General features: G+C 41.3%; 1 protein-coding gene and 1 pseudogene across 2 annotated transcripts; one reads left to right on the top strand and one right to left on the bottom strand.

Annotated features, from left to right (window-relative positions):
• The first annotated feature begins 21 nt into the window (after positions 1-21).
• On the top strand, positions 22-8525 carry LOC111336390 (uncharacterized). Of its 2 annotated transcripts, XM_022942471.2 has the most exons (8): positions 22-343; positions 2246-3055; positions 4338-4777; positions 5290-6015; positions 6268-6412; positions 7354-7603; positions 7736-7882; positions 8037-8525. In XM_022942471.2, exons 1-8 carry the CDS (start codon positions 223-225, stop codon positions 8113-8115), a joined length of 2718 nt encoding a protein of 905 aa, XP_022798206.2. In that variant the 5' UTR covers positions 22-222; the 3' UTR covers positions 8116-8525. The 2 variants fall into 2 exon arrangements, with proteins under 2 accessions (XP_022798206.2, XP_088604150.1); XM_088748024.1 differs by lacking the exon at positions 2246-3055 and having other exon boundaries at positions 24-343.
• Positions 8526-10701: 2176 nt separating this feature from the next.
• LOC148739986 (uncharacterized) lies at positions 10702-11391 on the bottom strand (annotated as a pseudogene).
• Positions 11392-11584: the final 193 nt, after the last annotated feature.

Consider the following 11584-nt stretch of genomic DNA (forward strand, 5'->3'; position numbering starts at 1 on the left):
TACTCCTCTTGTTTTGTAATCAGGTGAACATGATTGGTGAACATGGTGAACATAACTTTAGCATAACCTTTCGTATTCGTAATTGTCCGTTTCAGCTTTGCGTGCTGTGTGTAACTTGTGTCGAGATGTGTTCGTGTTGGCTGCTTTAGCTCGGGAAACTAAGCATTGGCTTATAATCTAGTCGATACAGAGTGGGTTGAAACGCAAGACGCCAAGATCTATATGTCTGATATGTGTTATTCCGCTTTCTTCACTAGACGAGGTCGCCGACACTTGCTTAAAACGACACTTAAAATTGTTTTCGTACTTGCAGTGGTGTTTGTGTTGAACCATATTAGGCAAAGTAAGTACGTAGTAGCATTTAACTAAAGCTCAACTGTAGCAATATGAAGAAAGATCCTCGTATAATTCCATACAAAACCTGAACTCTTTTATTCAAGTTGTATTCAAATTTTGTCGCTCGTTCAGTAATTCTCTCAGGTAAATTGTGTTTTAAGCAGTTGCATGAAAGAAGCCTGAAAAATTCATGCCTCATTTCATTTTTTAAGAGCAGACATGATCCTGCGAAGATCATGTCTGCAACTGAATTACATCCCTGGCTAAATGAGAACCCACTAAAATTTTCCTAGCTCCCAACCTTAGGCCTCTTCAAGCTTAGTTATGTATCGCCCAACCATTTCCTGATCCTGGAAGGCATTGGTTCAAACAGAGTTAACTCTGGTTCAAATCACTTCGGAGCCTTAATATTTTTGGCTTCTTTACAGCGATTGCTTAAATTGCAGTTTTCCAGCGAGGATCGTGTAGGCTCTTGGATACATCTGGTCAAAATGAAAAGAATTACATTCGAAATGTTGTTATTATTTTATCTAAGAACTGTATGCATAATTAAGGATAGGGTTTGTATTCTACTAGATCTTTACATTTTGTTAGATCTTTCCCCTTAACTATCAAGCATGCTAGATTATGTGCTGTGCCAAAATCTAGACAATGATCATAGGAATTGAGCTTGGAAAAAATTATATGAGGTACAACTATTAATTTGTAAAAGCAGCAAGTGTTGGAATAAGATTTTTTTGTCGAATGAAATATTCCAAGATACTGTTTTATTGAGTATTACAACTGGTGAATACAGTTACCCTCTTGTCTTGGATGTCTACAGTACATGATGTTACTAAGCTATCAAGTGTCACACAACACTCTTGCAAAATGTAAAAGTGATGATGAAATCAATAATATAGTGAGAACATAATGATAATGATATGATAAATATTGATAAAAATTAATGATATTAATTTGATAAAGATAATATTATTAATAATTAATAATTATAATTATTCAACAGAGTAAAGGTGAATAGTGGTGGATATTTACTGCACTACAAAGCAGGCAGTAAATCTCCACCACTTTCACTGGCAGTGGGGTCAATAACTGTTTTGAGTATATACCACACAGATACCAAATAATTAGTTTATTTCTCTCAATGTGATGAAAATGGTTGGAAATTAAACTCTTGACTTGCAGTTCTGTCTCTTGGGCTGCTTGAAGGGGAATAGTGTTCTTGCCAATTGCCTCCTAAGTAGCCAATTAGTGCACACAAAAAGCACTATTCACTTGTGTGATATATACCGATGAATAATTTAAATTTAATAATAGTTTATTCGTAAATAAGTCAAAAATTTTACAGCATTTTATCTCTTCCCTTTTTAATGGCTATGAATATATGAAAATCATATATCTGAACTGCGGTTAGAGAAATGCATATGAGAATGATCTTCACAGTGAGGAGCACTACGTACTTAAGTAGCAGTGAAAATAAGACCCGAAAAAATGTTTTATTCCCGTAAAGGCCTGAATTTTTTTCGGGTGTTATTTTCACTACTGCTTAAGTTGTGCTCCTCACCGTGAAGATCGTTCTCATATGTGTTTCTTCCCTTTTTATAAGTTCAAGATTAATGAAGAAAATTGTCAGTGATGATATTTTTTCACATAAAGCATATATTCTCACTCAAAAAGGTCTTTTCAATTGTAAGAATAAATATGTAGAATGAACAATGAAAAGATGATGATAATAATAATAATAATAATAATGATGATAATAATAATGATAACAATAATGATAGTTAATATTTTTGGCTTGGAAAAAGTTTCCTAGTAATACACTGAGGCTTCAGAACCTCCCTTACCCCCTTCCCAATTTTTGTTTGTGGTTTTCTTTTTTCTTTTTACTAATATTTTCATCTAACAGACAGTCACGGGCATTACGATCAAGAACAATCTACAAAGATATCTGTGTGGACCGCATTTTTAACAAGTGTTAACTTCTCAGAGGCCCATGATAACCCTTCGATTCAACCTTTTCTGGAAAACCCTTTAGAGACTGCAAGCAAAATAAACAAAGAAAGAACTAGCTTCTCTGAGGATACTGAGAGGAAAAACTCCTTGGAGGGAATTAACCAACTAGAAATTGACTTCATGGCCAAGCACATTCAAGTCCATGTTGAATTTCTATCAAAGACAGAAGCAGTGATTACAATTTCTAATAAAGGTGCTAGAATTATCAGGAACCGTGGATGGACTATATACTTTTCTTTGAACACATGGTTTATACCACATCTACAACAAGTTGGTGTAGAGGAACATAACACCCTCACTTTTGAACATGTTGTGGGACATGTGTATAAGATGGAGCCAGTTAATTATAACAATCCTTTTTCACCTGCAGCTTCCCTTAAATGCTCAATAAGAGCACTGCCACTTCATCTTTGGTCTCGTCATATAATCTCACCAAACTGGTACATTGCTTCTAACGGTCTAGAGCCAAGAACAATAGTTTCTACAGCTAATGAATACCTCCCTTTTGTTTCTACTTCTGATCCTTTGAGTAATGTTCGCCATAGTGTTGATGGTCCAAAGGATTTGGGACATGCCCCTTTACTTGTCATTCCTTCGCCATCCAAAATATCAAGAGATGAGAATCCTCAGTTTATGTTTATTAACAAGGAATGGACGGTGTCTGGAGACAAGGGGCTACAGAATGAGTTGCAATTTTTGTCAGGTGTTTTTTTTTTAGTGTAAAATGTTTTAAAATTAACTCTAATCAGCCAGTTGGTCAGTCAGTCAATCAGACTGTCAGCTAATCAGTCCGTCAGCTCAGTAAGTCAGCCAGTCTTTCAGTCAGTCTTTCAGCCAGTCTGTTGCTCTGTCAGTTGGCCAGTAAGTTAGACAGCTAGTCAGTTCAGTCAGTCAGTCAGTCATTCAGTTATTCAGTCAGTCAGTCAGTCAGTCAGGCAGTCAGCCAGGCAGTCAGGCAGTCAGGCAGTAAGTCAGGAAATCAATTCAGCCAGTCAGTTATCAGACAGCTAGTCAGCTGGTTATTTCAGTCAGCCAGTCAGCTAGTCAGACAGCTAGCCAGGCCAGTCAGTCGGTCAAACAGGCAGGCAGTAAGTCAGCCAGTCAGTCAGTTAGTCAGTCAGCTAGTCAGTCAGGCAGTCATTCAGTCGGCCAGTCAGTCAGGGAGGCAGTCAGGCAGTTAGTCAGGCATTCAGTAAGGAAGTCAGTTCAGCCAGTCAGTCATCAGACAGCTAGTCGGCTGGTTAGTTCAGTCAGCCAGTCAGTTCAGTCAGCCAGTCAGCTAGTCGGACAACTAGTGAGGCTAGTCAGTCAGTCAAGCAGGCAGTCATTTAGTCAGTCAGTCAGTTAGCCAGTCAGCCAGTCAGCAAGTCAGCCAGTCAGCTAGTCAGTCAGTCAGTCAGTTAGCTAGTCAGCCAGTCAGCCAGTCAGCTAGTCAGTCAGTCAGTCAGACAGTCGTTCAGTCAGCGAGGCAGTCAGGCAGTTAGTCAGGCAGTCAGTAAGGAGGTCAGTTCAGCCAGTCAGTCATCAGACAGCTAGTCAGCTGGTTAGTTCAGTCAGCCAGTCAGTTCAGTCAGCTGGTCAGCTAGTCAGACAGCTAGTCAGGCCTGTCAGTCAGTCAAGCAGGTAGTCAGTCAGTCAGTCAGTCAGTCAGTTAGGCTGCAGGCAGCCTATCAATCAGCTATTCAGTAACTCAGTTTGTCCATAGTCTGAGTCAGTTAGACAAATAGTCAGAGCAGTTAGAGAATGAACTGAGAATTTAATAGTTGGACACATTGACATACTGGTACACACAGACAAACAGTTGGGTCATCATTTAGTTCTCTATGCCTACAAAGCAAAGTTCCCATGCTCAGTCAATCAATACTACTTTTATGAAATCTAAGTTGGAAGGTGCAGCAATTAAGCATCTAGGACGGGTAGAGATGTTATTGAAGTGGTGATGGTGATAATAATACAACTAAATATTTTTTCCTTTTTTTGTCTAGATAAACTTGGATTAAAAGTATCTTCATCCATCGACTCAAGTTCAAAAACCATTTTATTGACCCTGGCACCAGTGGCTTTTGAATCAAACCAGGATCAGTCTCCCTCTACTGCAAACGATTCGTACAGTCTTGAAGTTGGTGATTCCAAGGAATTGATCACCATAACTGGCCAAAGCAGTAGCGGAGTGTTTTACGGTATTCAGACTCTGTTGGCACTCATGAACGAAAGAGGCGAAGTTACGGCGGTTTCTATCAAAGACTCTCCTCGTTTTTCGTACCGCGGGTTGATGGTGGATGTTGCTCGTAATTTTAAATCTAAGCAGGACATTATGAAGGTTTTGGATGCCATGGCGATGTATAAGATGAACAAGTTTCATTTTCATTTGTCAGATAGCGAGGGATGGAGACTGGAAATTCCTGGACTCGAAGAGCTAACAACGGTAAGGGAGTTTTATTTGGCACTTTTCTCAATGTTGTGTGAAATAAGTTACTTTGGAAGAGGGAACGAGGTTAATGCTTTTGTAGCCTACTGTGAAGCGCGTTCTTCTGCCAGCGGGAAGATTGGAGACTAGTTGGGGAGAGGTTTGTCGGGGTCTGGCACTAACAATTGTCAGTGTTAAACCCTTTGGAGGCCTGTTGCCGGCTCGCGTTGCCCCAGGCCTTATACGGGCGAAGTGACACACGTGCCGAAGCGCTTGTAATAGAGGCCTGCAAGCAGGCTGGTGCTCCAGTAACTCCAAAAATCTCACCGCACGTCTTTTGCAGCACTTCAGCTGCTTTCTGGATGGTCCTCGCTGATTTCATGGTAGGCTCGTCATTAGCGACACGTCGGGGCCATGGCCAGCCCATGGGCGTGGTCTATCAGTCTATTTGTGTCTCTGCCGATGTTTGTCGGTCCGTCAATCAGTTTGCCTTGTCTATCAGTATTATCATTTTTGGAATTCTGTTCTAGATTGGGTCAAGGAGATGCTTCGATTTGCAAGAGAAGAAATGCATCATGACGCAACTCGGTTCAGGCGTCGACACGAGCACCTCGGGCACTGGGTTCTACTCTACTGAAGACTATCGCGAAATACTTCGTCACGCAGCACGACGCCACATTCAAGTGATTCCAGAGTTCGACTTACCGGGCCACAGTCATGCTGCTGTGAAAAGCATGAGAGCTCGTTTTGACCGACTTGTACAAGAAGGGAAAGATAAGGAAGCGAATAGATTTCTTCTCAGTGATTTCAATGACAAATCTTCGTATACCACCATTCAAGGTTTTAGTGATGACACCGTTAATCCTTGTATAAATTCCACGTACACATTTCTCGATTTCATATTATCAACTTTATCTCGTCTCCATAGTGACATACAGCCGCTGACTTTTTATCACTTTGGAGGCGACGAGGTTCCAAATGGAGCCTGGGTAAATTCCCCTGAGTGTCAGAAGATGGGACATAGGTTAACCAAACGCTACTTAATGGACGTTTTTGTGGAAGGTGTTTCCCGTATCACACGCAAGCACGGTCTAAATATTGGGGGCTGGAGCGATTCATTTTCCACCGTTGCAGACGGCAACATGGCCATCGGGTTGAAAAAAACCATAATTAAGAATGAGAATGCTGTGGCGTATTTTTGGGGAGCTAATTTTGAAGAAGAGACAATATCAAGACTTTTAAGAGGTGGTTACAAGGTAGTAAATCTGTCATTGTTCGGGCAATGTTCTGTATTTTTTTTTCAGGTAACTTTTATCATGAAACTACTAAAATCAAGATAATTTGGTTTTGTCAGCTGAGTTACCCCCTTTACTCACTATACACTACCAAAATCAGTTTGGTGTGCTTTTTGCTTAACAATCAATTTAACAAAGCTTGGAAGCAATGTGCACATTCTAGCCATTTTTATGGTTACCTTAACTTGAGTAAATCTCATCTATTTTACTCAGGTCGTGTTAACCCCAGCAAGATTTCTTTACTTTGATCATTCACAAGAACATGACTTCAATGAGCGGGGATTAAATTGGGCAGAAAAATATACTGACATCAGAAAGACATTTGGATACTCGCCGCCAGGCAATCAGAACATTCTCGGTAAAGTACTTCCATTTTCTTGGACTCTGATAACTAAGACAACAACGGAGCATACATGCATACATACGTTAGTTGACCACACCCCATGGGGGCTTTTCAGGGCCAATTCCCACCCATCCCACCTCAGGGGAGGACATCCACTACACAGTAATCTCGTGCGTGGGAAATTAACGTCTCCTACCCCTAACCCTATAGGAGACGGGGCCTACGGTTTATTCGTCCTTATCCGAGAAGACTAGAATATCTATCCATTTTTTTTATTATTATTATAGAAAGGTGGCAAATTCTCCTCACTTATTTTAAGACCAGGAGTATCGGTCCGGCCGGGGACCGAACCCTCGACCTCTCGCACAACACAATCCGGCGCTCTAACCAATAGAGCTAACCGGGAGGCCACCATTTCATTGCGCCGAGAGCGTATGTAGAATTTTCCATGAGGGGAGGAGGAGGGGGGAGTTCCTCTTCTTTATTCTTACTGACATTTTGGAACGTAACCAGGTTCTTAAATATTATTCCTCACTCGTAGAATAAAGAGGTAAGGGTTTGGGGGGGGGGGGGATGACACCTGCATTTGGGGATACCTTTTTGGCTGCGCCCTTCGGTCCAGGTACGTCAAAGAGATCTTTCAATAAATTAGTTTCACTTTTTTTGAATGACTTTTCGCCGAAAGTTTTCTTTCTATTTTTGTAAAGAGCGCCGGAATCGTGCTGTAATGGAAAAATTGAGAGTGAAGCTTTAACTTGTGGAAACAACCATTCTTCAAAGTGTTTCCAAGTTCGTCAGTGACAAAAACATTGGTTTTTCGAATGTCCCACACGTGCGAGATAGCTTTCCCAAAGGTATGCTACGCATGCGTAGTCATGAACGGGATCACATTGTCTGGAGTATTTAAGAACATATGAAGAAACAAACAACTGTGACAGCCTTTGTTTTACTTGTAGGACTGGAAGGAACAATGTGGGGTGAATTGATCCGTACCGCTGACCAGATGCACAGCATGATTTTTCCTCGACTATTGGCTGCGGCTGAACGCGCGTGGCATAAAGGATCCTGGGAAGACCTGTGGGGTGAAGAAAGGCAAAAGCAACTAGATGAAGACTGGGTCAACTTTGCCAACACGCTCGGCCACAGGGAACTGGTTCGACTCGATAAGATAGGTGTCCCGTACCGCGTACCACCTCCGGTAGCAAGGTTCGTATAAATCTTGTGATCGGAATTTGTCGACTTCTTTTTGAAAAGGAGTCACCTGCTCAATGTATATCTGTACATAATCGTTACGACATATGCACTAACATTCATTCGGTCCTCTCTATTTGTTTCTAGAATTGTCTGCAAAGCTGCTTGCAATAAGCTGCACGTGACAACTGAGCTGCCCGGCCTTAAAGTTGAATACTCCAAAGATGATGGTCTTACTTGGAATGACGTCACACCGGAAACGGAAGTGAACGAGAGGATAAAGCTCAGGACCAGGTAAAATTGCTTCCTTGCGTGATTTTGGACAAAACTGAGTTATTTTGACCTTTTGTTTATTTTATAATCGGCCCCCAAGAAGGTCAGCCCATAACTGGTTTGAAGTACCCAAAAATTTAACGCTGACATGAATTTCTTTTTTTTGATAATAAAGATCGGCCGACCAAAACCGGTTTAGCAGAGTGATCAACTTAGACCCATCTCAAGGCTCCAGCGATAACTTACCACAGTGATGTTGAGTTGGTGGTGGCCCTTACAACACTCTCCTTCAAACAAGCCTTGTTTACCACGGCCAACGGAGACCCATTATCGTTGCTCCAAGATTGAACAAGTACCATCCTGAAAAGAGACACAAATATCGACGGCAGAATAAGCAATAACTGTTATTTCATAAATGACAGGAAACCTGCCCACGTACTTGAGGTTAACGCGCTTAGAAGGAGGAATGGAGAGCAAGGATGAATGCAAAAGTCCCCGATACAAACCTTTGTAGATAGGTCGAAGTTATCTCGTTTGAGTTTCTGTTTTTCAACAGACTGTAGACTTATTTTATTACATTCTACTATCTTCACTCCATCAGATTTTAAACTTTTTGTAGGACACTTTATCAGCATTGTATTTATAATACGTCTTTTGCATACCACGTTGTGTGTTTCTCAATTTTTAAGGGAGGGGGGGAAGGGCAGCACGAAAATCGTCACACCGTCAGGTTTGATCTCCCAAATCATTCTAAGCAGCGTATGGCGGTCTGAGGTCGTTTTCCCTACTTCTAGGTAGTTTGGAAAGCCGCAAAACTGTAGATCAAATATTTATCTTTTAAGTCGGCGCTCTTAATCCCCACGATATCGACGAATGTATTCGTTTAAGCTAATCGATTTTTGCATAGCTCCATTTTCTGTAAACACACAACCCACAATTCCTCTATTCGCTCCGATGAGAGCTAAAGCTCGAAACGTCAGCTTTAAAGACTCTTTGCAGTGGTCAAAACCAATTATTATATGGGTGGCAGCACTCCTAGGTACTTAGTATGTGGCAAATCCTTTGTTCTGATTGGCTACCCGAGCGGGCAAGATGGGCCCATCAATCAAAACAAAGAAAACATAAGCGACTCTCGAGTTAAGGGATTTTTGTGCCGCAAACACAGCTGACTTTCTTACCCTTGCTTTGTAACCAGGCGCGTAGCGTCCTCTACGCATATACGCACGTGCGTAATTGAAGTGACCAGAAAAAGTTGAAAACAATGTTGTCTTTGCGCCAAGTTTGCTCAAAATAAGGGCAAGACGCCTTGTTCTTTGCTTGTATTCAGACAACTATTTTAAACAAGAAATAAAGAACGCAGTATTTTTCGCCCAGTTTACTTAGGTTTCTAGATCATATGTACTTTTGCGCAATTGAAAAAATGACCACGCTACGCGCCTGGTAACGAATCCATTATTGACCAGACTTAGTCGGTCAAGATAGTTGGATATTAGCCTTGTTGTTTTTCTGCGTATTTGATGTATCTGGCTTAGTTTCATGAAAACGCGAAAAAAAAAAGATCGGCCAACATCTAGCCATCTTGACCGAACAAGCTTGGTCAATATAATTTGGATGTATCAACAAAGTTGAAATGGTAAATTGGCCACCGTAACGATTACAAAAGCTGACGTTTCGAGCTTTAGCCCTTCGTCGGAGCTTTAGCCCTTCGCTCCGACGAAGGGCTAAAGCTCGAAACGTCAGCTTTTGTAATCTTTACGGTGGCCAATTTACCATTTCAACTTTGTTGATACATCCAAATTATTTCGTTACGCCCACCGACGCAGCCCCAAACAGTTTCTTTCGAAACTATCAGCCTTTAAGCTTGGTCAATAACGCATGTTTATCATATAAGGGGCAAAATTACTTAATCGTGATTGGTCAAGACAGAGAGCATTTTTTTCTCAATTTTTGTAATTGCCCCGAGCAAAATTACTTGAAAATGATTGGCTGAAAATCGCTTAGCAACGGCTGCCAAGGTAAAGAAATTTCTGTTTGTTTTGTAACAATGGCGTCCCGTTTCGCGCGAGATCAGTAAGAAAACATTTTGCCCCTTATATTATAAACGAGTAATCACATGGTTCATCGTAAAATCAAGAATTAATATCACTTGTGTTTTCGGAAGTTGCAGAAATTGCCCGAGTCGCGCAGCGACGAGGGCAATTTCAGCAACTTCCGAAAACACGCATGATATTAATCCTTAATTTTACTCGGCCCCAGGCGATTACCTATACATATAGGTTGCTGGGAAGGGGCGAAAGTCGGCGGATGAAACGCGCTCTCGCCGATATAAAGGAGCCACGATCGTGGGCTAATGCAAATTAGCATAAATTTCGTTGTATCATTCGTTAGTATTTAAAGATTGCCTTCACTCTATTTTCCTCGTAGACCACTTTCACAGTCACGCGAGAGAGCCGCATTCTCAACAGTCACGCGATAATTGGCACTTCCAATTTCTTTGAGTTCGTGAATTAGGGACCGTTCATTAGGGACCGTTTCATTAAAAAGTTGCATGACCCCCCCTCAGTCGTTTAATTTTTTCCATGACTCCCCTCCCCCTCCATACAGGTAAATTTTTTCGGTGACCTCCAAAAAAAATTGTCAATTAAACCAGATATACATACTGTAGAGTAACACAGTATCTTTTTGGCTTTATCAAGGTATTACGATTCACAGTACAATTGTATCTGTCACTTTTAACTGTACTAGGCTATAAAGTCAGCAAAAAAAGAAATGTGCCAGCTTGCTCTGAATTCGTTGAAGAATCAAAAAAATGAAAAATCCGTCAGTCTTTGATCTTCGGGTTATGGCTCTTCCCGAACGTGTTGTGGCTGGCCTCTCAACTTCTTCATAATCGATGAAGGCAAGAATGACATCACTTGATTGGTCTCTATCACCAGAGTCAATGTAATCATTTTCATTCTCCTCATCACTGCTACTTCCGCTTCCGGTCCACAGGTGTCGTCTTCTACGCTACCGTCGCTATCACTATCTAGCAAAGGCTCATTTTCAGCTTCGTCTCTTTCTCCCATTCTTTTTTGTAGTATATCAGTTCCTTCAGGATTCATTTGGAGAAGCCAGTGTCTGGTAATTACCTTAACCTTGTCATTTTTGGTGCTCTTCAGGTACTTGTCTAGTCTATGGTGTTTGAGGTATTTGTTTAGCTCTAGCACTCGGAGCTTTTTTAGTTTTGTCCGATCGTCGCACAAATCTTTCCAAGCATAATCTTCATAATTTTTCTCCTTCGCCTTCTGGCTTTCCTTTGCCCTCTTCTCAGCCCTCTTCTTCTATTTGAAATCAACCATATCGAGATGCGTCAGGTATTCAACGACAAACTTTGGCTTAACAATATTAATAAACTTGTCAGAAAATGCTGCTACGCTTTCTGAATCTGACCACAAAACTAGCCTGCCACTGCCATGCTCCTTCTTCAACTATACTCTGGACTACCAATCGTCTACATTACGGCCCTCCCTTGGAGTGTTGTTGTATGATAGGTAACGTTAGAAGAAAACCGTCAAGAAAAATTTCCACACTGTGTTAAAAACCCGCTAGGCAATGATCTTGAAGAATGTCTTCTGTATCCACCTTCCCTGGCCATCCCCGAAGAGTGCGTCAACTTGTCGAAGATATTGCAGAATCTCTATTTAGACAAGATGCGCCATATATTGCACAGCTGTTGCAATC

Source organism: Stylophora pistillata, chromosome 2 (assembly GCF_964205215.1).
Source record: "Stylophora pistillata chromosome 2, jaStyPist1.2, whole genome shotgun sequence".
Taxonomy (NCBI): Eukaryota; Metazoa; Cnidaria; class Anthozoa; order Scleractinia; family Pocilloporidae; genus Stylophora; species Stylophora pistillata.